General features: G+C 59.6%; 1 protein-coding gene across 1 annotated transcript in view; it reads right to left on the bottom strand.

Annotated features, from left to right (window-relative positions):
- The window catches only part of LOC140389160 (nuclear factor 7, brain-like), a 60,858-nt gene that overhangs the window by 12,205 nt on the left and 23,758 nt on the right, over window positions 1-24,895 (bottom strand). The window contains exons 2-3 of the mRNA XM_072473321.1: window positions 3,431-3,520; window positions 2,284-2,517 (exon numbers count right to left, since the gene is read on the bottom strand). Of these exons, the coding sequence (XP_072329422.1) occupies window positions 2,284-2,517; window positions 3,431-3,520 (324 nt within the window). The remainder of the gene's footprint in view (window positions 1-2,283; window positions 2,518-3,430; window positions 3,521-24,895) is intronic.

Below are 24,895 nucleotides of genomic sequence, written 5' to 3' on the forward strand. Positions count from 1 at the left end.
AGGAGGGATCCTGCACCGGGGGTGGGGGCCTCGAGTGGGGTGCCACCCGCGATCGGTGCCCACTGATCGTCGGGCCGTCCTCTCTGAAGGAGGACCTCCTTTCTTCCGCAGCCCCGCAAGATCCGCCTGACACCTTCTTGCGGGGCGGACTCGGAGAGGACGGCAACCACGCATGCGCGGGTGACGCCAGTTATGCGGCGCCGACCGCGTCATGTATGCGGCGCCGCCTTGACGCGGCGACAAGGCCTGGTGCGTGTAAATGACGCGGCCCCGCTCCTAGCCCACTATCGGGCCCTGAATCGGTCAGGATAGGGGCCGTTTCGCGCCTTTGTGAACCTCGACGGTGTCACGACGGCGCGAACACTCTGCCTCCATTTCAGAGAATCCCGCCCAGGGTGTGCTGGGGAAGTGGGCAGCATATTATCATCAGTTCAGCTGGCCCCAGTTTAGTGGGGTTTTAAAAATATTCATTCGTGGGGGTGTGAGCGTTGCTCCCTGGGCCAGCATTTGTTACCCATCACTAATTACCCTTGAACGGAGTGGGCTTGTTAGGTCATTCCTGAGGCCAGTCAAGAGTCACCCACATTGCTGTGGGTCTGGAGACACATGTTGGCCAGACCAGGTAAGGACGGCAGATTTCCTTCCCTAAAGGACATTAGTGAACCGGCTGTGTTTCTTTCCCAATGGACAATAGTTCCCGTGGTCACCGTTACTGAGCTGAGTTTTCCGACACTGGACTTTACTAAAATACTGCAGACGCTGGAAATATGGAATAAAAACAGGAAAATGCTGAAAAAGAAACTCACCACATCTGGCAGCACCTGTGAAGAGAGATGCAGAGTTAATTTCAAGTCCGTTCATGCACTCTTGTTGTCTCTCTCGCCACAGATGCTGCCCGAGCTGCTGAGTCTGTCGAGCAGTTTTCAGTTTTGAATTCCAGATGTTATTAAATTTCTATTCCGCCTGCTGCCGTGGTTCGAACCCGTGTTTCCAGAGCATTCGCCTGGGGCTACTGGATTACCGGTCCAGTGACGTGACTACTCTACCGCCATCACCTCTCCAACCGCCCAAAGTAAACAGGGAAGAAGCTGTTTCCATGCAGCGGGAAGCGGAGGTGTGTTTCATTGAACACAGAACTGTACAGCACAGTACCGGCCATTCGGCCCACGATGCTGTGCCGAACTAGTCTGAAACTAAGGTCAAATCAACCTACTCCCAATCATTCTAGTGCACTCCATGTGCCTATCCAATAACCGCTTGAAAGTTCCTAAAGTGTCCGACTCCACTACCATAGCTGGGAGTGCGTTCCACGCCCCAACCATTCTCTGAGTAAAGAACCTACCTCTGACATCCCTCCTATATATTCCACCATGAACCTTATAGTTATGCCCCCTTGTAACAGCTACATCCACCCGAGGAAAAAGTCGCTGAACGTCCACTCTATCTATCCCTCTCATCATCTTATAAACCTCAATTAAGTCACCTCTCATCCTCCTCCGCTCCAATGAGAAAAACCCTAGCTCCCTCAACCTTTCCCCATAAGACCTACCCTCCAATCCAGGCAGCATCCTGGTAAATTTCCTTTGCACCCTTTCCAATGCTTCCACATCCTTCCTATAATGAGGTGACCAGAACTGCACACAATACTCCAAATGTGGTCTAACCAAGGTCTTGTACAGTTGCAGCATAACCTCACAGCTCTTAAATTCAATCCCCCTGTTAATAAATGCTAACACACTGTAGGCTTTCTTCACGGCTCTATGCACTTGGGTGGCAAATTTCAGAGATCTATGGACATGAACTCCGAGATCTCTCTGCTCCTCCACATTCTTCAGAACCCTGCCGTTAACCCTGTAATCCGCATTCAAATTTGTCCGACCAAAATGAATCACCTCACACTTATCAGGGTTAAACTCCATCCGCCACTTCTCAGCCCAGCTCTGCATCCTATATATGTCTCTTTGCAGCCTACAATAGCCCTCCACATTATCCACTCCTCCACCAATCTTGGTGTCATCAGCAAATTTACTAACCCAACCTTCAACTCCATCGTCCAAGTCGTTGATAAAAATCACAAATAGCAGAGGACGCAGCACTGATCCCTGTGGTACACCGTTGGTGACTGGGCTCCAGGATGAAAATTTACCAACTCCACCACCCTCTGTCTTCTATGTGATAACCAGTTACTGATCCAATCGGCCAAATTTCCCTCTATGCCATGTTTTGCTCCAGCTGTTTGCTGAACCGGAGAGCTTTCGCTGATCCAGATGTGGAAACACTTACTTTTAAGAAGGCGATGGTGTCCTCCTGGTCCAGCTGTGTCTGTGATCTCAACAGTTTCTCTTGGATGGTAGTCAGGTTCTGCTGGATGTCCAACAGGTTTTTCGCCAGCTTCTCCGCGATCTTCTCCACGTTCTCCTTCAGCTCGACTATCAGCCGCTTCTCCAGCCGAATCAGGATCTGGTGCATCTTGGTGAACTCGGACATCACAAACTTCTGCAATTGACTGGTTTGGTCCTGATGGAATGACAAGAAATGGCAGATGGAGTTTAACCCGGGCAAATGCGATGCATTTTGGTCGATCCAATTCAGGTGGGAGCTACAAAATAATTGGCAGAACCATTAAGAGCACAGACACACAGAGAGATCTGGGCGTGCAGGTCCACAGACCCTTAAAAGTGGCAGCACAGGTGGAAATGGCGGTAAAGAAAGCAGATGGCATTCTTGCCTTCATAGGATGTGGTATTGAGTATAAAAGCTCACAAATTATGTTGCAATTATATCGAACTTTGGTTGGACCACATTTGGGATACTGTGTCCAATTCTGGTCACCGCACTACCGGAAGGTCATGGAGGCTTTGGAGAGAGTACAGACAAGGTTTACCAGGACGTGCCTGGTATGGAGGGTATTAGCTATGAGGAAAGGTTGAATAAATGGGATTGTTCTCCCCAGAGAGACAGAGGCTGAGGGGCGACCTGATCGAAGTTTATAAAATTATGAGGGGTATAGACAGGGTGAACAGTTGGAGGCTTTTTCCCAGGGCGGAAATGACAATTACAAGGGGGCACAAGTTTAAGGTGTGGGGGGAAAGGTTCAGTGGAGATGTGCGGGGGGTGTTTTTTACACAGAGGGTGGTGGTGGCCTGGGATGCACGGCCAAGTGAGGTGGTTGAGGCAGATACGTTAGCGACCTTTAAGACTTATCTGGATAGAAACATGAACAGACGGGGTACAGAAGGATACAGGAGGTTGGTCTAGATAGGATACGTGATTGGCGCAGGCTTGGAGGGCCAAAGGGCCTGTTCCTGTGCTGTATTGTTCTTTGTTCTTTTTGTTCTTTGACAACTTTAATCGGACCTAGGGGGTCTAATGTGAGGGAGGGGGTGCAAGCAAGTAACAAGGGTGGAAATAAGTCAGGTTAAAAACTTACGCCCACTTCTGGAACTTGTTTTTGGGTTAGCTTAGCTTCCAGGAAAACAGACTTGACTCGAAGAACATCAGATAACGATTTCAGCTTGACCTGAAATTCAGATTCACGGGGTGAGTGAGCTTGTCCACAAACTGCACGTTAAAGATTTTGGCTAGGCCGTTCCTGTGGAAGGGCCCAGCCTAATGTCAGCAGAACTGCAGCTCCCCCCCCTCCACCCCACCCCACCCCCACCATCCCACTTCCCCCTTACCCCCACGCACTACCACCTCACTCCCCCTCCCCACCAACACCACCACCACTCCCCCTCCACCAGCCCCCTCCCCCAACCACCATCACCCTCTCCTCTTCCCCCCCCCCATCCACAACCATGGCTCCCCACACCGCCACCCTCCTCCCCCCCCACCCACCAACCCCCTCCTCCCTCGCCCACCACAACCCGACTACCACCAGCCCCTCTCCCCCCACCACCATCACCCCCCCCCCCCCACCCCCCCACACCAACATCGCCCCAGCCTAACCAAACTCCCAGAGGAGGGTCATTTTCACAGATTTGCTCCCTTGCTGAAAAAGGGCGATTCAGGCCATAGTGTCTGTAACAATTCAAACATACAAACGCACCAATAGGGATCAGGAGGAGGCCACTCGGCCCCTCGGGCCTGCTCCACCATTCAATAAGATCATGGCTGATCTGATTTTGACCTCAACCTCACATTGCTGCTGACCCCCCGATGACCTTTCACCCCCTTGTTAATCAAGAATCTATCTTGCTCTTCCTAAAATATTCAGAGATATTCTGACCCTCTGATAGAAATAATTTCTCTTAATTTCGGTTTTAAATGAGCGACCCCCTTATTTTCCAACAGTGACCGCTTGGCTTTTGCCAATCACCTTATATCTTTGTCCTCTCGTTCTCGATGATTCTACCAATGGGGAGCTTCTCTCTACTTTGCCCAGACCACTTTTAATTTTAAAAAGGATCTCTATCAAATGTCCTCTCGACCTCCCTCGACCTCCTCTTCCCCAAGGAGAACAATAACAAACTCTCCAATCTATCCAGGTATCCGAACTCCCTCATCGCTGGAACCATTCTCATGAATCAAAGAATTTTCATCCAACCCTGGTCAGTATTTCAAGGTGATGGTAAATCGGGTTTGCACAAAGGGTATGGCCGGCGGAATGTTCCGGAGGTACGTTCTCCCTTACATAATACATTCAGCTCTGACGAAGAGTCGTGCGGACTCGAAACGTTCTGCAGGGTTCTCCACTGGCAAGGTCCTCCTGTCCACTGGCAGTACACCCACCCGCATGAATCCCGACCACGTGTGGTCGCCACAGTGGGAAATCCCATTGGCCGGCTGGAAGAACGGAGACGCCCCTGCCGTTGGGTGCGTGCGGGAAAACGGGGCTGGCGGGCCGGAGATCCCGCTGGTTAACTCTATTTCCCTCGCCGCAGATGCTGCAAGACCTCTGGAATCACAATGGGCTGAAAGTTCCAACAATAATAATAATAATCGCTTATTGTCACAAGTCGGCTTCAATGAAGTTACTGCGAAAAGCCCCAAGTCACCACATTCCGGCGCCTGTTCGGGGAGGCCGGTACGGGAATTGAACCCGCGCTGCTGGCCTTGTTCTGCATTACAAGCCAGCTGTTTAGCCCACTGTGCTAAACCAGTCAAGGAGATCAATACTGCGCCCAGTACTCCAGGTGCAAACATACAAACAGATAGATTGGGGGAGGCAGTAGCATAGTGGTAACATCACTGAATTCATCATTCCGAGGCCCAGGGTAATGTTCTGGGGGAATGAGTTCAAATCCAACCACGTGAATTTAAATCCCATTAATAAAATCCGGAGTTGAGTAATGGTAAGCAGGAAACTATCATCACCGTTGGTATAAAACCCATCTGGTTCACTTGTGTCCTTTAGGGAAGGAAATCTGCTGTCCTTACCTGGTCTGGCCTATACGTGACTCCAGACCATAGGAATGTGGTTGACTCCAAAATGTCCTCTGAAGTGGCCAACAAAGCCACCCAGTTCAAGGGCAATTAGTGATGGGCAACAAATGCAGGAACTCACCGAGGTTCCTCAGGCAGCACCTTCCAAACCCACGGCCACCACCATTTAGGACAAGAGCAGCAGTTACCTGGGATCACCCCCACCTGGAGGTTCCCCTCCAAGTCACTCCCCATCCTGACTGGGAAATATATCGGCCGTTCCTTCAGTGTCGCCGGGTCCAATTCCTGGAGCTCCCTCCCGAACAGCACGGTGGGTGTACCTACAACTCAGGGACTGCAGCGGCTTCAAGACCGCAGCTCAGCACCACCTTGTCAAGGTGCAATTAGGGACGGACAATAAATGTTGGCTCTAAAAGCCCACATTCCATGCGAAAACATAACGAAACAACAAACTAGATATCAGCCCTTGAAAGGGGCACCGTGTTTGCTTTCAGATGAGAACATTATATCCATTGGTCGGATTCTCCCTCTGTTGGGATTCTGTGTTCCCGCCAGCAGCCCACTCTGTGTCCGCAGGTTTCCCGGCAATGTGAGGCGGACGCAACGGGAAATCCCCTTGGCAGGCGGCTGGGGTAGAGAATGGAGCTGTTAGTGGCAGGCGGCTGGGGGAGAGAAGGGCGCTGTTAGTGGCAGGCAGCTGGGGTAGAGAATGGAGCTGTTAGTGGCAGGCGGCTGGGGTAGAGAATGGAGCTGTTAGTGGCAGGCGGCTGGGGTAGAGAATGGCGCTGTTAGTGGCAGGCGGTTGGGGTAGAGAATGGAGCTGTTAGTGGCAGGCGGCTGGGGTAGAGAATGGAGCTGTTAGTGGCAGGCGGCTGGGGTAGAGAATGGCGCTGTTAGTGGCAGGCGGCTGGGGTAGAGAATGGCGCTGTTAGTGGCAGGCGGCTGGGGTAGAGAATGGCGCTGTTAGTGGCAGGCTGCTGGGGGAGAGAATGGCGCTGTTAGTGGCAGGCGGCTGGGGGAGAGAAGGGCGCTGTTAGTGGCAGGCGGCTGGGGGAGAGAATGGCGCTGTTAGTGGCAGGCGGCTGGGGGAGAGAAGGGCGCTGTTAGTGGCAGGCGGCTGGGGTAGAGAATGGAGCTGTTAGTGGCAGGCGGCTGGGGGAGAGAATGGCGTTGTTAGTGACAGGCGGCTGGGGGAGAGAATGGCGCTGTTAGTGGCAGGCGGCTGGGGAAGAGAATGGTGCTGTTAGTGGCAGGCGGCTGGGGTAGAGAATGGTGCTGTTAGTGGCAGGCGGCAGGGGTAGAGAATGGCGCTGTTAGTGATAGGCGGCTGGGGGAGAGAATGGCGCTGTTAGTGGCAGGCGGCTGGGGGCGAGAATGGCGCTGTTAGTGGCAGGCGGCTGGGGGAGAGAATGGCGCTGTTAGTGACAGGCGGCTGGGTGAGAGAATGGTGCTGTTAGTGGCAGGCGGCTGGGGGAGAGAAGGGGGCTGTTAGTGGCAGGCGGCTGGGGTAGAGAATGGCGCTGTTAGTGGCAAGCGGCTGGGGTAGAGAATGGCGCTGTTAGTGGCAGGCGGCTGGGGTGGAGAATGGCGCTGTTAGTGGCAGGCGACTGGGGTAGAGAATGGCGCTGTTAGTGGCAGGCGGCTGGGGGAGAGAAGGGCGCTGTTAGTGGCAGGCGGCTGGGGTAGAGAATGGCGCTATTAGTGGCAGGCGGCTTGGGGAGAGAAGGGCGCTGTTAGTGGCAGGCGGCTGGGGTAGAGAATGGCGCTGTTAGTGGCAGGCGGCTGGGGGAGAGAAGGGCGCTGTTAGTGGCAGACGGTTGGGGTAGAGAATAGCGCTGTTAGTGGCAGGCGGCTGGGGTAGAGAATGGCGCTGTTAGTGGCAGGTGGCTGGGGTAGAGAATGGCGCTGTTAGTGGCAGGCGGCATGGGGAGAGAATGACGCTGTTAGTGGCAGGCGGCTGGGGGAGAGAATGGCGCTGTTAGTGGCAGGCGGCTGGGGGAGAGAATGACGCTGTTAGTGGCAGGCGGCTGGGGGAGAGAATGGTGCTGTTAGTGGCAGGTGGCTGGGGTAGAGAATGGTGCTGTTAGTGGCAGGCGGCTGGGGGAGAGAATGGCGCTGTTAGTGGCAGGCGGCTGGGGGAGAGAATGACGCTGTTAGTGGCAGGCGGCTGGGGGAGAGAATGGCGCTGTTAGTGACAAGCGGCTGGGGAGAGAATGGCGCTGTTAGTGGCAGGTGGCTGGGGTAGAGAATAGCGCTGTTAGTGGCAGGCGGCAGGGGTAGAGAATGGCGCTGTTAGTGGCAGGCGGCTGGGGTAGAGAATGGAGCTGTTAGTGGCAGGCGGCTGGGGGAGAGAATGGCGCTGTTAGTGGCAGGCGGCTGGGGGAGAGAATGGCGCTGTTAGTGGCAGGCGGCTGGGGGAGAGAATGGCGCTGTTAGTGGCAGACGGCTGGGGTAGAGAATGGCGCTGTTAGTGGCAGGTGGCTGGGGTAGAGAATCGTGCTGTTAGTGGCAGGCGGATGGGGGAGAGAATGGTGCTGTTAGTGGCAGGTAGCTGGGGTAGAGAATGGTGCTGTTAGTGGCAGGCGGCTGGGGTAGAGAATGGCGCTGTTAGTGGCAGGCGGCTGGGGGAGAGAATGACGCTGTTAGTGGCAGGCGGCTGGGGGAGAGAATGGCGCTGTTAGTGACAAGCGGCTGAGGAGAGAATGGCGCTGTTAGTGGCAGGTGGCTGGGGTAGAGAATAGCGCTGTTAGTGGCAGGCGGCAGGGGTAGAGAATGGCGCTGTTAGTGGCAGGCGGCTGGGGTAGAGAATGGAGCTGTTAGTGGCAGGCGGCTGGGGGAGAGAATGGCGCTGTTAGTGGCAGGCGGCTGGGGGAGAGAATGGCGCTGTTAGTGGCAGGCGGCTGGGGTAGAGAATGGCGCTGTTAGTGGCAGGCTGCAGGGGGAGAGAATGGCGCTGTTCGTGGCAGGCGGCTGGGGTAGAGAATGGATCTGTTAGTGGCAGGCGACTGGGGGAGAGAATGGCGCTGTTAGTGGCAGGCGGCTGGGTAGAGAATGGCGCTGTTAGTGGCAGGCGGCTGGGGTAGAGAAGGGCGCTGTTAGTGGCAGGTGGCTGGGGTAGAGAATGGCGCTGTTAGTGGCAGGCGGCTGGGGGAGAGAATGGCGCTGTTAGTGACAGGCGGCAGGGGTAGAGAATGGCGCTGTTCATGGCAGGCGGCAGGGGTAGAGAATGGTGCTGTTAGTGGCAGGAGGCTGGGGGAGAGAATGGCGCTGTTAGTGGCAGGCGGCTGGGGTAGAGAAGGGCGCTGTTAGTGGCAGGTGGCTGGGGTAGAGAATGGCGCTGTTAGTGGCAGGCGGCTGGGGTAGAGAATGGCGCTGTTAGTGGCAGGCGGCTGGGGGAGAGAATGGTGCTGTTAGTGGCAGGTTGCTGGGGTAGAGAATGGCGTTGTTAGTGGCAGGCGGCTGGGGGAGAGAATGGTGCTGTTAGTGCCAGGCGGCTGGGGTAGAGAATGGCGCTGTTAGTGGCAGGCGGCTGGCGTAGAGAATGGCGCTGTTAGTGGCAGGCGGCTGGGGTAGAGAATGGCGCTGTTAGTGCCAGGCGGCTGGGGGAGAGAATGGCGCTGTTAGTGGCAGGCGGCTGGGGTAGAGAATGGCGCTGTTAGTGGCAGGTGGCTGGGGTAGAGAATGGCGTTGTTAGTGGCAGGAGGCTGGGAGAGAGAATGGCGCTGTTAGTGGCAGGCGGCTGGCGTAGAGAATGGCGCTGTTAGTGGCAGGCGGCTGGGGGAGAGAATGGTGCTGTTAGTGCCAGGCGGCGGGGGGAGAGAATGGCGCTGTTAGTGGCAGGCGGCTGGGGTAGAGAATGGCGTTGTTAGTGGCAGGAGGCTGGGAGAGAGAATGGCGCTGTTAGTGGCAGACGGCTGGAGTTGAGAATGGCGCTGTTAGTGGCAGGCGGCTGGGGTAGAGAATGGCGCTGTTAGTGGCAGGCGGCTGGGGTAGAGAATGGCGCTGTTAGTGGCAGGCGGCTGGGGTAGAGAATGGCGCTGTTAGTGGCAGGTGGCTGGGGTAGAGAATGGCGTTGTTAGTGGCAGGCGGCTGGGGTAGAGAATGGCGCTGTTAGTGGCAGGCGGCTGGGGTAGAGAATGGCGCTGTTAGTGGCAGGCGGCTGGGGTAGAGAATGGCGCTGTGAGTGGCAGACGGCTGGAGTTGAGAATGGCGCTGTTAGTGGCAGGCGGCTGGGGTAGAGAATGGCGCTGTTAGTGGCAGGCGGCTGGGGTAGAGAATGGCGCTGTTAGTGGCAGGCGGCTGGGGGAGAGAATGGCGCTGTTAGTGGCAGGCGGCTGGGGTAGAGAATGGCGCTGTTAGTGGCAGGCGGCTGGGGTAGAGAATGGCGCTGTTAGAGGCAGGCGGCTGGGGGAGAGAATGGCGCTGTTAGTGGCAGGCGGCTGGGGGAGATAATGGTGCTGTTGGTGGCAGGCGGCTGGGGTAGAGAATGGCGCTGTTAGTGGCAGGCGGCTGGGGGAGAGGATGGCGCTGTTCGTGGCAGGCGGCTGGGGGAGACAATGGTGCTGTTAGTGGCTGGCGGCAGGGGGAGAGAATGGCGCTGTTAGTGGCAGGCGGCTGGGGGAGAGAATGGCGCTGTTAGTGACAAGTGGCTGGGGTAGAGAATGGCGCTGTTAGTGGCAGGTGGCTGAGGGAGAGAATGGGGCTGTTAGTGGCAGGCGGCTGAGGGAGAGAATGGGGCTGTTAGTGGCAGGCGGCTGGGGGAGAGAATGGCGCTGTTAGTGGCAGGCGGCTGGGGTAGAGAATGGCGCTGTTAGTGGCAAGTGGCTGGGGGAGAGAATGGCGCTGTTAGTGGCAGGCGGCTGGGGTAGAGAATGGCGCTGTTAGTGGCAGGCGGCTGGGGTAGAGAATGGCGCTGTTAGTGGCAGGCGGGTGGGGTAGAGAATGGCGCTGTTAGTGGCAGGTGGCTGGGGGAGAGAATGGCGCTGTTAGTGGCAGGTGGCTCGGTAGAGAATGGCGCTGTTAGTGGCAGGCGGCTGGGGGAGAGAATCGCGCTGTTAGTGGCAGGAGGCTGGGGTAGAGAATGGCGCTGTTAGTGGCAGGCGGCTGGGGGAGAGAATGGCGCTGTTAGTGGCAGGCGGCTGGGGTAGAGAATGGCACTATTAGTGGCAGGCGGCTGGGGGAGAGAAGGGCGCTGTTAGTGGCAGGCGGCTGGGGTAGAGAATGGCGCTGTTAGTGGCAGGCGGCTGGGGGAGAGAAGGGCGCTGTTAGTGGCAGGCGGCTGGGGTAGAGAATGGCGCTGTTAGTGGCAGGCGGCTGGGGGAGAGAATGTCGCTGTTAGTGGCAGGCGGCAGGGGGAGAGTATGGCGCTGTTAGTGGCAGGCGGCTGGGGTAGAGAATGGTGCTGTTAGTGGCAGGCGGCTGGGGGCGAGAATGGCGCTGTTAGTGGCAGGCGGCTGGGGTAGAGAAGGGCGCTGTTAGTGGCAGGCGGCTGGGGGAGAGAATGGCGCTGTTAGTGGCAGGCGGCTGTGGGAGAGAATGGCGTTGTTAGTGGCAGGCGGCAGGGGGAGAGCATGGCGCTGTTAGTGGCAGGCGGCTGGGGGCGAGAATGGCGCTGTTAGTGGCAGGCGGCTGGGGGAGAGAAGGGCGCTGTTAGTGGCAGGCGGCTGGGGTGGAGAATGGCGCTGTTAGTGGCAGGCGGCTGGGGGAGAGAAGGGCGCTGTTAGTGGCAGGCGGCTGGGGTAGAGAATGGCGCTGTTAGTGGCAGGCGGCTGGGGTAGAGAATGGTGCTGTTAGTGGCAGGCGGCTGGGGGAGAGAAGGGCGCTGTTAGTGGCAGGCGGCTGGGGTAGAGAATGGCGCTGTTAGTGGCAGGCGGCTGGGGGAGAGAAGGGCGCTGTTAGTGGCAGGCGGTTGGGGTAGAGAATAGCGCTGTTAGTGGCAGGCGGCTGGGGTAGAGAATGGCGCTGTTAGTGGCAGGTGGCTGGGGTAGAGAATGGCGCTGTTAGTGGCAGGTGGCTGGGGTAGAGAATGGCGCTGTTAGTGGCAGGCGGCATGGGGAGAGAATGACGCTGTTAGTGGCAGGCGGCTGGGGGAGAGAATGGCGCTGTTAGTGACAAGCGGCTGGGGAGAGAATGGCGCTGTTAGTGGCAGGCGGCTGGGGTAGAGAATGCTGCTGTTAGTGGCAAGCGGCTGGGGTACAGAATGGCGCTGTTAGTGGCAGGCGGTTGGGGGAGAGAATGTCGCTGTTAGTGGCAGGCGGCTGGGGGAGAGAATGACGCTGTTAGTGGCAGACGGCTGGGGGAGAGAATGGTGCTGTTAGTGGCAGGTGGCTGGGGTAGAGAATGGTGCTGTTAGTGGCAGGCGGCTGGGGTAGAGAATGGCGCTGTTAGTGGCAGGCGGCTGGGGGAGAGAATGACGCTGTTAGTGGCAGGCGGCTGGGGGAGAGAATGGCGCTGTTAGTGACAAGCGGCTGGGGAGAGAATGGCGCTGTTAGTGGCAGGTGGCTGGGGTAGAGAATAGCGCTGTTAGTGGCAGGCGGCAGGGGTAGAGAATGGCGCTGTTAGTGGCAGGCGGCTGGGGGAGAGAATGGCGCTGTTAGTGGCAGGCGGCTGGGGTAGAGAATGGCGCTGTTAGTGGCAGGCGGCTGGGGGAGAGAATGGATCTGTTAGTGGCAGGCGACTGGGGGAGAGAATGGTGCTGTTAGTGGCAGGCGGCTGGGGTGGAGAATGGCGCTGTTAGTGGCAGGCGCCTGGGGTAGAGAAGGGCGCTGTTAGTGGCAGGCGGCTGGGGTAGAGAATGGCGCTGTTAGTGGCAGGCGGCTGGGGTAGAGAATGGTGCTGTTAGTGGCAGGCGGCTGGGGTAGAGAATGGCGCTGTTAGTGGCAGGCGGCTGGGGGAGTGAATGGCGCTGTTAGTGGCAGGCGGCTGTGAGAGAGAATGGCGTTGTTAGTGGCAGGCGGCAGGGGGAGAGCATGGCGCTGTTTGTGGCAGGCGGCTGGGGGCGAGAATGGCGCTGTTAGTGGCAGGCGGCTGGGGGAGAGAAGGGCGCTGTTAGTGGCAGGCGGCTGGGGTGGAGAATGGCGCTGCTGGTGGCAGGCGGCTGGGGGAGAGAAGGGCGCTGTTAGTGGCAGGCGGCTGGGGTAGAGAATGGCGCTGTTAGTGGCAGGCGGCTGGGGTAGAGAATGGTGCTGTTAGTGGCAGGCGGCTGGGGGAGAGAAGGGCGCTGTTAGTGGCAGGCGGCTGGGGTAGAGAATGGCGCTGTTAGTGGCAGGCGGCTGGGGGAGAGAAGGGCGCTGTTAGTGGCAGGCGGTTGGGGTAGAGAATAGCGCTGTTAGTGGCAGGCGGCTGGGGTAGAGAATGGCGCTGTTAGTGCAAGGCGGCTGGGGTAGAGAATGACGCTGTTAGTGGCAGGCGGCTGGGGTAGAGAATGGTGCTGTCAGTGGCAGGTGGCTGGGGTAGAGAATGGCGCTGTTAGTGGCAGGCGGCATGGGGAGAGAATGACGCTGTTAGTGGCAGGCGGCTGGGGGAGAGAATGGCGCTGTTAGTGACAAGCGGCTGGGGAGAGAATGGCGCTGTTAGTGGCAGACGGCTGGGGGAGAGAATGGTGCTGTTAGTGGCAGGTGGCTGGGGTAGAGAATGGTGCTGTTAGTGGCAGGCGGCTGGGGGAGAGAATGACGCTGTTAGTGGCAGGCGGCTGGGGGAGAGAATGGCGCTGTTAGTGACAAGCGGCTGGGGAGAGAATGGCGCTGTTAGTGGCAGGTGGCTGGGGTAGAGAATAGCGCTGTTAGTGGCAGGCGGCAGGGGTAGAGAATGGCGCTGTTAGTGGCAGGCGGCTGGGGTAGAGAATGGAGCTGTTAGTGGCAGGCGGCTGGGGGAGAGAATGGCGCTGTTAGTGGCAGGCGGCTCGGGGAGAGAATGGCGCTGTTAGTGGCAGGCGGCTGGGGTAGAGAATGGCGCTGTTAGTGGCAGGCGGCTGGGGTAGAGAATGGCGCTGTTAGTGGCAGGCGACTGGGGGAGAGAATGGCGCTGTTAGTTGCAGGCAGCTGGGTAGAGAATGGCGCTGTTAGTGGCAGGCGGCTGGGGTAGAGAATGTTGCTGTTAGTGGCAGGCGGCTGGGGGAGAGAATGGATCTGTTAGTGGCAGGCGACTGGGGGAGAGAATGCTGCTGTTAGTGGCAGGCGGCTGGGGTAGAGAATGGCGCTGTTAGTGGCAGGCGGCTGGGGTAGAGAATGGCGCTGTTAGTGGCAGGCGGCTGGGGGAGTGAATGGTGCTGTTAGTGGCAGGAGGCTGGGGGAGAGAATGGCGCTGTTAGTGGCAGGAGGCTGGGGGAGAGAATGGCGCTGTTAGTGGCAGGCGGCTGGGGTAGAGAATGGTGCTGTTAGTGGCAGGCGGCTGGGGTAGAGAATGGCGCTGTTAGTGGCAGGCGGCTGGGGGAGTGAATGGTGCTGTTAGTGGCAGGTTGCTGGGGTAGAGAATGGCGTTGTTAGTGGCAGGCGGCTGGGGTAGAGAATGGCGCTGTTAGTGGCAGACGTCTGGAGTTGAGAATGGCGCTGTTAGTGACAGGCGGCTGGGGTAGAGAATGGCGCTGTTAGTGGCAGACGGCTGGAGTTGAGAAAGGCGCTGTTAGTGGCAGGCGGCTGGGGTAGAGAATGGTGCTGTTAGTGGCAGACGGCTGGAGTTGAGAATGGCGCTGTTAGTGGCAGGCGGCTGGGGTAGAGAATGGCGCTGTTAGTGGCAGGTGGCTGGGGTAGAGAATGGCGTTGTTAGTGGCAGGCGGCTGGGGTAGAGAATGGCGCTGTTAGTGGCAGGCGGCTGGGGTAGAGAATGGCGCTGTTAGTGGCAGGCGGCATGGGGAGAGAATGACGCTGTTAGTGGCAGGCGGCTGGGGGAGAGAATGGCGCTGTTAGTGACAAGCGGCTGGGGAGAGAATGGCGCTGTTAGTGGCAGGCGGCTGGGGTAGAGAATGCCGCTGTTAGTGGCAAGCGGCTGGGGTAGAGAATGGCGCTGTTAGTGGCAGGCGGCTGGGGGAGAGAATGACGCTGTTAGTGGCAGGCGGCTGGGGGAGAGAATGACGCTGTTAGTGGCAGACGGCTGGGGGAGAGAATGGTGCTGTTAGTGGCAGGTGGCTGGGGTAGAGAATGGTGCTGTTAGTGGCAGGCGGCTGGGGTAGAGAATGGCGCTGTTAGTGGCAGGCGGCTGGGGGAGAGAATGACGCTGTTAGTGGCAGGCGGGTGGGGGAGAGAATGGCGCTGTTAGTGACAAGCGGCTGGGGAGAGAATGGCGCTGTTAGTGGCAGGCGGCTGGGGTAGAGAATGGCGCTGTTAGTGGCAGGCGGCTGGGGTAGAGAATGGATCTGTTAGTGGCAGGCGACTGGGGGAGAGAATGGCGCTGTTAGTTGCAGGCAGCTGGGTAGAGAATGGCGCTGTTAGTGGCAGGCGGCTGGGGTAGAGAAGGGCGCTGTTAGTGGCAGGCGGCTGGGGTAGAGAATGGCGCTGTTAGTGGCAGGCGGCTGGGGGAGAGAATGGTGCTGTTAGTGGCAGGCGGCTGGGGGAGAGAATGGCGCTGTTAGTGGCAGGCGGCTGTGGGAGAGAATGGCGTTGTTAGTGGCAGGCGGCAGGGGGAGAGTATGGCGCTGTTAGTGGCAGGCGGCTGGGGGCGAGAATGGCGCTGTTAGTGGCAGGCGGCTGGGGCATAGAAGGGTGCTGTTAGTGGCAGGCGGCTGGGGGAGAGAATGGCGCTGTTAGTTGCAGGCAGCTGGGTAGAGAATGGCGCTGTTAGTGGCAGGCGGCTGGGGTAGAGAAGGGCGCTGTTAGTGGCAGGCGGCTGGGGGCGAGAATGGCGCTGTTAGTGGCAGGCGGCTGGGGTAGAGAATGGTGCTGTTAGTGGCAGGCGGCTGGGGTAGAGAATGGCGCTGTTAGTGGCAGGCGGCTGGGGGAGTGAATGGTGCTGTTAGTGGCAGGTTGCTGGGGTAGAGAATGGCGTTGTTAGTGGCAGGCGGCTGGGGTAGAGAAGGGCGCTGTTAGTGGCAGGCGGCTGGGGGCGAGAATGGCGCTGTTAGTGGCAGGCGGCTGGGGTAGAGAATGGTGCTGTTAGTGGCAGGCGGCTGGGGTAGAGAATGGCTCTGTTAGTGGCAGGCGGCTGGGGGAGTGAATGGTGCTGTTAGTGGCAGGCAGCTGGGGTAGAGAAGGGCGCTGTTAGTGGCAGGCGGCTGGGGTAGAGAATGGCGCTGTTAGTGGCAGGCGGCGGGGGTAGAGAATGGTGCTGTTAGTGGCAGGCGGCTGGGGTAGAGAATGGCGCTGTTAGTGGCAGGCGGCTGGGGGAGTGAATGGTGCTGTTAGTGGCAGGTTGCTGGGGTAGAGAATGGCGTTGTTAGTGGCAGGCGGCTGGGGGAGAGAATGGCGCTGTTAGTGGCAGACGTCTGGAGTTGAGAATGGCGCTGTTAGTGGCAGGCGGCTGGGGTAGAGAATGGCGCTGTTAGTGGCAGACGGCTGGAGTTGAGAATGGCGCTGTTAGTGGCAGGCGGCTGGGGTAGAGAATGGCGCTGTTAGTGGCAGGTGGCTGGGGTAGAGAATGGCGTTGTTAGTGGCAGGCGGCTGGGGTAGAGAATGGCGCTGTTAGTGGCAGGCGGCTGGGGTAGAGAATGGTGCTGTTAGTGGCAGGCGGCTGGGGGAGACAATGGTGCTGTTAGTGGCAGGCGGCTGGGGGAGAGAATGGTGCTGTTAGTGGCAGGCGGCTGGGGTAGAGAATGGTGCTGTTAGTGGCAGGCGGCTGGGTGAGAGAATGGCGCTGTTAGTGGCAGACGGCTGGAGTTGAGAATGGCGCTGTTAGTGGCAGGCGGCTGGGGTAGAGAATGGCGCTGTTAGTGGCAGGCGGCTGGGGTAGAGAATGGTGCTGTTAGTGGCAGGTGGCTGTGGTAGAGAATGGCGCTGTTAGTGGCAGGTGGCTGGGGTAGAGAATGGCGTTGTTAGTGGCAGGCGGCTGGGGTAGAGAATGGTGCTGTTAGTGGCAGGCGGCTGGTGGAGACAATGGTGCTGTTAGTGGCAGGCGGCTGGGGTAGAGAATGGCGCTGTTAGAGGCAGGCGGCTGGGGGAGAGAATGGCGCTGTTAGTGGCAGGCGGCTGGGGGAGAGAATGGCGCTGTTAGTGGCAGGCGGCTGGGGGAGAGAATGGCGCTGTTAGTGGCAGGTGGCTGGGGTAGAGAATGGCGCTGTTAGTGGCAGGCGGCTGGGGAAGAGAGTGGTGCTGTTAGTGGCAGGCGGCTGGGGGAGACAATGGTGCTGTTAGTGGCAGGCCGCTGGGGTAGAGAATGGCGCTGTTAGTGGCAGGCGGCTGGGGGAGAGAATGGTGCTGTTAGTGGCAGGCGGCGGGGGGAGAGAATGGCGCTGTTAGTGGCAGGCGGCTGGGGGAGAGAATGGCGCTGTTAGTGGCAGGCGGCTGGGGGAGACAATGGTGCTTTTAGTGGCAGGCGGCTGTGGGAGAGAATGGCGCTGTTAGTGGCAGGCGGCTGAGGGAGAGAATGGTGCTGTTAGTGGCAGGCGGCAGGGGTAGAGAATGGCGCTGTTATCGGCAGGCGGCTGGGGGAGAGAATGGCGCTGTTAGTGGCAGGTTGCTGGGGTAGAGAATGGCGTTGTTAGTGGCAGGCGGCTGGGGTAGAGAATGGCGCTGTTAGTGGCAGGCGGCTGGGGTAGAGAATGGAGCTGTTAGTGGCAGGCGGCTGGGGTAGAGAATGGTGCTGTTAGTGGCAGGCGGCTGGGGTAGAGAATGCAGCTGTTAGTGGCAGGCGGCTGGGGTAGAGAATGGCGCTGTTAGTGGCAGGCAGCTGGGGTACAGAATGGAGCTGTTAGTGGCAGGCGGCTGGGGGAGAGAATGGTGCTGTTAGTGGCAGGCGGCTGGGGAAGAGAATGGTGCTGTTAGTGGCAGGCGGCTGGGGGAGAGAATGGTGCTGTTAGTGGCAGGCGGCTGGGGGAGAGAATGGCGCTGTTCGTGGCAGGCGGCTGGGGAAGAGAATGGTGCTGTTAGTGGCAGGCGGCTGGGGAAGAGAATGGTGCTGTTAGTGGCAGGCGGCTGGGGTAGAGAATGGTGCTGTTAGTGGCAGGCGGCTGGGGTAGAGAATGGTGCTGTTAGTGGCAGGCGGCTGGGGGAGAGAATGGCGCTGTTAGTGGCAGGCGGCTGGGGGAGAATGGCGCTGTTAGTGGCAGGCGGCTGGGGGAGAGAATGGTGCTGTTAGTGGCAGGCGGCTGGGGGAGAATGTTGCTGTTAGTGGCAGGCGGCTGGGGAAGAGAATGGTGCTGTTAGTGGCAGGCGGCTGGGGGAGAGAATGGTGCTGTTAGTGGCAGGCGGCTGGGGTAGAGAATGGCGCTGTTAGTGGCAGGCGGCTGAGGGAGAGAATGGCGCTGTTAGTGGCAGGCGGCTGGGGTAGAGAATGGCGCTGTTAGTGGCAGGCGGCTGGGTAGAGAATGGCGCTGTTAGTGGCAGGCGGCTGAGGGAGAGAATGGCGCTGTTAGTGGCAGGCGGCTGGGGTAGAGAATGGCGCTGTTAGTGGCAGGCGGCTGGGGTAGAGAATGGTACTGTTAGTGGCAGGCGGCTGGGGTAGAGAATGGCGCTGGTAGTGGCAGGCGGCTGGGGGAGAGAATGGCGCTGTTAGTGGCAGGCGGCTGGGGGAGAGAATGGCGCTGTTAGTGGCAGGCGGCTGGGGGAGAGAATGGCACTGATAGTGGCAGGCGGCTGGGGTAGAGAATGGCGCTGTTAGTGGCAGGCGGCTGGGGGAGAGAAGGGCGCTGTTAGTGGCAGGCGGCTGGGGGAGAGAATGGTGCTGTTAGTGGCAGGCGGCTGGGTAGAGAATGGCGCTGTTAGTGGCAGGCGGCTGAGGGAGAGAATGGCGCTGTTAGTGGCAGGCGGCTGGGGTAGAGAATGGTGCTGTTAGTGGCAGGCGGCTGAGGGAGAGAATGGCGCTGTTAGTGGCAGGCGGCTGGGGTAGAGAATGGTGCTGTTAGTGGCAGGCGGCTGAGGGAGAGAATGGCGCTGTTAGTGGCAGGCGGCTGGGGGAGAGAATGGCTCTGTTAGTGGCAGGCGGCTGGGGGAGAGAATGGCGCTGTTAGTGGCAGGCGGCTGAGGGAGAGAATGGCGCTGTTAGTGGCAGGCGGCTGGGGTAGAGAATGGCGCTGTTAGTGGCAGGCGGCTGGGGGAGAGAATGGCGCTGTTAGTGGCAGGCGGCTGAGGGAGAGAATGGCGCTGTTAGTGGCAGGCGGCAGGGGTAGAGAAGGGCGCTGTTAGTGGCAGGCGGCTGGGGTAGAGAAGGGTGCTGTTAGTGGCAGGCGGCTGGGGAAGAGAATGGAGCTGTTAGTGGCAGGCGGCTGGGGTAGAGAATGGTGCTGTTAGTGGCAGGCGGCAGGGGTAGAGAATGGCGCTGTTAGTGGCAGGCGGCTGGGGGAGAGAATGGCGCTGTTAGTGGCAGGCGGCTGGGGGAGAGAATGGTGCTGTTAGTGGCAGGCGGCTGGGGAAGAGAATGGCGCTGTTAGTGGCAGGCGGCTGGGGGAGAGAATGGCGCTGTTAGTGGCAGGCGGCTGGGGTAGAGAATGGCGCTGTTAGTGGCAGGCGGCTGGGGGAGAGAATGGCGCTGTTAGTGGCAGGCGGCTGGGGTAGAGAATGGTGCTGTTAGTGGCAGGCGGCTGGGGTAGAGAATGGCGCTGTTAGTGGCAGGCGGCTGGGGTAGAGAATGGCGCTGTTAGTGGCAGGCGGCTGGGGTAGAGAATGGTGCTGTTAGTGGCAGGCGGCTGGGGTAGAGAATGGCGCTGTTAGTGGCAGGCGGCTGGGGTAGAGAATGGCGCTGTTAGTGGCAGGCGGCTGGGGTAGAGAATGGCACTGTTAGTGGCAGGCGGCTGGGGGAGAGAATGGCGCTGTTAGTGGCAGGCGGCTGGCGGAGAGAATGGCGCTGTTAGTGGCAGGCGGATGGGGGAGAGAATGGCGCTGTTAGTGGCAGGCGGATGGGGGAGAGAATGGCGCTGTTAGTGGCAGGCGGCTGGGGTAGAGAATGGCGCTGTTAGTGGCAGGCGGCTGGGGTAGAGAATGGCGCTGTTAGTGGCAGGCGGCTAGGGGAGAGAATGGTGCTGTTAGTGGCAGGCGGCTGGGGTAGAGAATGGCGCTGTTAGTGGCAGGCGGCTGGGGTAGAGAATGGCGCTGTTAGTGGCAGGCGGCTGGGGTAGAGAATGGCGCTGTTAGTGGCGGGCGGCTGGGGTAGAGAATGGCGCTGTTAGTGGCAGGCGGCTAGGGGAGAGAATGGTGCTGTTAGTGGCAGGCGGCTGGGGTAGAGAATGGCGCTGTTAGTGGCAGGCGGCTGGGGTAGAGAATGGCGCTGTTAGTGGCAGGCGGCTGGGGGAGAGAATGGTGCTGTCAGTGGCAGGCGGCTGGGGTAGAGAATGGCGCTGTTAGTGGCAAGTGGCTGGGGTAGAGAATGGCGCTGTTAGTGGCAGGCGGCTGGGGGAGACAATGGCGCTGTTAGTGGCAGGCGGCTGGGGGAGAGAATGGCGCTGTTAGTGGCAGGCGGCTGGGGGAGAGAATGGCGCTGTTAGTGGCAGGGGGCTGGGGGAGAGAATGGCGCTGTTAGTGGCAGGCGGATGGGGGAGAGAATGGCGATGTTAGTGGCAGGCGGATGGCGGAGAGAATGGCGCTGTTAGTGGCAGGCGGCTGGGGTAGAGAATGGCGCTGTTAGTGGCAGGCGGCTAGGGGAGAGAATGGCGCTGTTAGTGGCAGGCGGCTAGGGGAGAGAATGGTGCTGTTAGTGGCAGGCGGCTGGGGTAGAGAATGGCGCTGTTAGTGGCAGGCGGCTGGGGGAGAGAATGGCGCTGTTAGTGGCAGGCGGCTGGGGGAGAGAATGGGGCTGTTAGTGGCAGGCGGCTGGGGTAGAGAATGGCGCTGTTAGTGGCAGGTGGCTGGGGTAGAGAATGGCGCTGTTAGTGGCAGGCGGCTGGGGTAGAGAATGGCACTGTTAGTGGCAGGCGGCTGGGGTAGAGAATGGCACTGTTAGTGGCAGGCGGCTGGGGTAGAGAATGGCACTGTTAGTGGCAGGCGGTTGGGGTAGAGAATGGTGCTGTTAGTGGCAGGCGGCTGGGGGAGAGAATGGCGCTGTTAGTGGCAGGGGGCTGGGGTAGAGAATGGCGCTGTTAGTGGCAGGCGGCTAGGGGAGAGAATGGTGCTGTTAGTGGCAGGCGGCTGGGGTAGAGAATGGCGCTGTTAGTGGCAGGCGGCTGGGGTAGAGAATGGCGCTGTTAGTGGCAGGCGGCTGGGGGAGAGAATGGCGCTGTTAGTGGCAGGTGGCTGGGGTAGAGAATGGCGCTGTTAGTGCCAGGCGGATAGGGTAGAGAATGGCGCTGTTAGTGGCAAGCGGCTGGGGTAGAGAATGGCGCTGTTAGTGGCAGGCGGCTGGGGTAGTGAATGGCGCTGTTAGTGGCAGGCGGCTGGGGGAGAGAATGGCGCTGTTAGTGGCAGGCGGCTGGGGGAGAGAATGGCGCTGTTAGTGGCAGGCGGCTGGGGGAGAGAATGGCACTGTTAATGGCAGGCGGCTGGGGTAGAGAATGGCGCTGTTAGTGGCAGGCGGCTGGGGGAGAGAATGGCGCTGTTAGTGGCAGGTGGCTGGGGTAGAGAATGGCGCTGTTAGTGGCAGGCGGCTGGGGTAGAGAATGGCACTGTTAGTGGCAGGCGGCTGGGGGAGAGAATGGCGCTGTTAGTGGCAGGCGGCTGGGGTAGAGAATGGCGCTGTTAGTGGCAGGCGGCTGGGGGAGAGAATGGCGCTGTTAGTGGCAGGCGGCTGGGGGAGAGAATGGGGATGTTAGTGGCAGGCGGCTGGGGTAGAGAATGGCGCTGTTAGTGGCAGGTGGCTGGGGTAGAGAATGGCGCTGTTAGTGGCAGGCGGCTGGGGTAGAGAATGGCACTGTTAGTGGCAGGCGGCTGGGGGAGAGAATGGCGCTGTTAGTGGCAGGTGGCTGGGGTAGAGAATGGCGCTGTTAGTGGCAGGCGGCTGGGGTAGAGAATGGCACTGTTAGTGGCTGGCGGCTGGGGGAGAGAATGGCGCTGTTAGTGGCAGGCGGCTGGGGTAGAGAATGGCGCTGTTAGTGGCAGGCGGCTGGGGGAGAGAATGGCGCTGTTAGTGGCAGGCGGCTGGGGGAGACATAGGGGCTGTTAGTGGCAGGTGGCTCGGTAGAGAATGGCGCTGTTAGTGGCAGGCGGCTGGGGGAGAGAATGGCGCTGTTAGTGGCAGGTGGCTGGGGTAGAGAATGGCGCTGTTAGTGGCAGGCGGCTGGGGGAAAGAATGGCGCTGTTAGTGACAGGCGGCTGGGTGAGAGAATGGCGCTGTTAGTGGCAGGCGGCTGGGGTAGAGAATGGCGCTGTTAGTGGCAGGCGGCTGGGGGAGAGAATGGCGCTGTTAGTGGCAGGAGGCTGGGGGAGAGAATGGCGCTGTTAGTGGCAGGCGGCTGGGGGAGAGAATGGCGCTGTTCGTGGCAGGCGGCAGGGGTAGAGAATGGCGCTGTTAGTGGTAGGCGGCTGGGGTAGAGAATGGTGCTGTTAGTGCCAGGCGGCTGGGGTAGTGAATGGCGCTGTTAGTGGCAGGTGGCTGGGGTAGAGAATGGCGCTGTTAGTGGCAGGCAGCTGGGGTAGAGAATGGCGCTGTTAGTGGCAGGCGGCTGGGGTAGAGAATGGCGCTGTTAGTGGCAGGCGGCTGTGGGAGAGAATGACGCTGTTAGTGGCAGGCGGCTGGGGGAGAGAATGGCGCTGTTAGTGGCAGGCGGCTGGGGGAGAGAATGGCGCTGTTAGTGGCAAGCGGCATGGGGAGAGAATGACGCTGTTAGTGGCAGGCGGCTGTGGGAGAGAATGGCGCTGTTAGTGGCAGGCGGCTGTGGGAGAGAATGGCGCTGTTAGTGACAAGCGGCTGGGGAGAGAATGGCGCTGTTTGTGGCAGGCGGCTGGGGAGAGAATGGCGCTGTTAGTGGCAGGCGGCTGGGGAGAGAATGGCGCTGTTAGTGGCAGCTGGCTGGGGTAGAGAATAGCGCTGTTAGTGGCAGGCGGCTGGGGTAGAGAATGGTGCTGTTTGTGGCAGGCGGCTGGGGGAGAGAATGGCGCTGTTAGTGGCAGGCGGCTGGGGTAGAGAATGGCGCTGTTAGTGACAGGCGGCTGGCGTAGAGAATGGATCTGTTAGTGGCAGGCGACTGGGGGAGAGAATGGCGCAGTTAGTGGCAGGCGGCTGGGGTAGAGAAGGGCGCTGTTAGTGGCAGGTGGCTGGGGTAGAGAATGGCGCTGTCAGTGGCAGGCGGCTGGGGGAGAGAATGGCGCTGTTAGTGACAGGCGGCAGGGGTAGAGAACGGCGCTGTTCATGGCAGGCGGCAGGTGTAGAGAATGGTGCTGTTAGTGGGTGGCGGCAGGGGTAGAGAATGGCGCTGTTCGTGGCAGGCGGCAGGGGTAGAGAATGGTGCTGTTAGTGGCAGGCGGCTGGGGTAGAGAATGGTGCTGTTAGTGGCAGGCGGCAGGGGGAGAGAATCGCGCTGTTAGTGGCAGGTGGCTGGGGTAGAGAATGGCGCTGTTAGTGGCAGGCGGCTGGGGGAGAGAATGGCGCAGTTAGTGGCAGGCGGCTGGGGGAGAGAATGGCGCTGTTAGTGGCAGGTGGCTGGGGTAGAGAATGGCGCTGTTAGTGGCAGGCGGCTGGGGTAGAGAATGGCGCTGTTAGTGGCAGGCGGCTGGGGGAGAGAATGGCGCTGTTAGTGGCAGGTTGCTGGGGTAGAGAATGGCGTTGTTAGTGGCAGGCGGCTGGGGTAGAGAATGGCGCTGTTAGTGCCAGGCGGCTGGGGTAGAGAATGGCGCTGTTAGTGGCAGGCGGCTGGAGTAAGAATGGCGCTGTTAGTGGCAGGTGGCTGGGGTAGAGAATGGCGTTGTTAGTGGCAGGCGGCTGGGGTAGAGAATGGCGCTGTTAGTGGCAGGCGGCTGGGGTAGAGAATGGCGCTGTTAGTGGCAGGTGGCTGGGGTAGAGAATGGCGCTGTTAGTGGCAGGCGGCTGGGGTAGAGAATGGTGCTGTTAGTGGCAGGCGGCTGGGGTAGAGAATGGCGCTGTTAGTGGCAGGCGGCTGGGGGAGAGAATGGCGCTGTTAGTGGCAGGTGGCTGGGGTAGAGAATGGCGCTGTTAGTGGCAGGCGGCTGGGGTAGAGAATGGCACTGTTAGTGGCAGGCGGCTGGGGGAGAGAATGGCGCTGTTAGTGGCAGGCGGCTGGGGTAGAGAATGGCGCTGTTAGTGGCAGGCGGCTGGGGGAGAGAATGGCGCTGTTAGTGGCAGGCGGCTGGGGGAGAGAATGGGGATGTTAGTGGCAGGCGGCTGGGGTAGAGAATGGCGCTGTTAGTGGCAGGTGGCTGGGGTAGAGAATGGCGCTGTTAGTGGCAGGCGGATGGGGTAGAGAATGGCACTGTTAGTGGCAGGCGGCTGGGGGAGAGAATGGCGCTGTTAGTGGCAGGTGGCTGGGGTAGAGAATGGCGCTGTTAGTGGCAGGCGGCTGGGGTAGAGAATGGCACTGTTAGTGGCTGGCGGCTGGGGGAGAGAATGGCGCTGTTAGTGGCAGGCGGCTGGGGTAGAGAATGGCGCTGTTAGTGGCAGGCGGCTGGGGGAGAGAATGGCGCTTAGTGGCAGGCGGCTGGGGGAGACATAGGGGCTGTTAGTGGCAGGTGGCTCGGTAGAGAATGGCGCTGTTAGTGGCAGGCGGCTGGGGGAGAGAATGGCGCTGTTAGTGGCAGGTGGCTGGGGTAGAGAATGGCGCTGTTAGTGGCAGGCGGCTGGGGGAAAGAATGGCGCTGTTAGTGACAGGCGGCTGGGTGAGAGAATGGCGCTGTTAGTGGCAGGCGGCTGGGGTAGAGAATGGCGCTGTTAGTGGCAGGCGGCTGGGGGAGAGAATGGCGCTGTTAGTGGCAGGAGGCTGGGGGAGAGAATGGCGCTGTTAGTGGCAGGCGGCTGGGGGAGAGAATGGCGCTGTTCGTGGCAGGCGGCAGGGGTAGAGAATGGCGCTGTTAGTGGTAGGCGGCTGGGGTAGAGAATGGTGCTGTTAGTGCCAGGCGGCTGGGGTAGTGAATGGCGCTGTTAGTGGCAGGTGGCTGGGGTAGAGAATGGCGCTGTTAGTGGCAGGCAGCTGGGGTAGAGAATGGCGCTGTTAGTGGCAGGCGGCTGGGGTAGAGAATGGCGCTGTTAGTGGCAGGCGGCTGTGGGAGAGAATGACGCTGTTAGTGGCAGGCGGCTGGGGGAGAGAATGGCGCTGTTAGTGGCAGGCGGCTGGGGGAGAGAATGGCGCTGTTAGTGGCAAGCGGCATGGGGAGAGAATGACGCTGTTAGTGGCAGGCGGCTGTGGGAGAGAATGGCGCTGTTAGTGGCAGGCGGCTGTGGGAGAGAATGGCGCTGTTAGTGACAAGCGGCTGGGGAGAGAATGGCGCTGTTTGTGGCAGGCGGCTGGGGAGAGAATGGCGCTGTTAGTGGCAGGCGGCTGGGGAGAGAA

Source organism: Scyliorhinus torazame, chromosome 14, assembly GCF_047496885.1.
Source record: "Scyliorhinus torazame isolate Kashiwa2021f chromosome 14, sScyTor2.1, whole genome shotgun sequence".
NCBI classification, from domain to species: domain Eukaryota; kingdom Metazoa; phylum Chordata; class Chondrichthyes; order Carcharhiniformes; family Scyliorhinidae; genus Scyliorhinus; species Scyliorhinus torazame.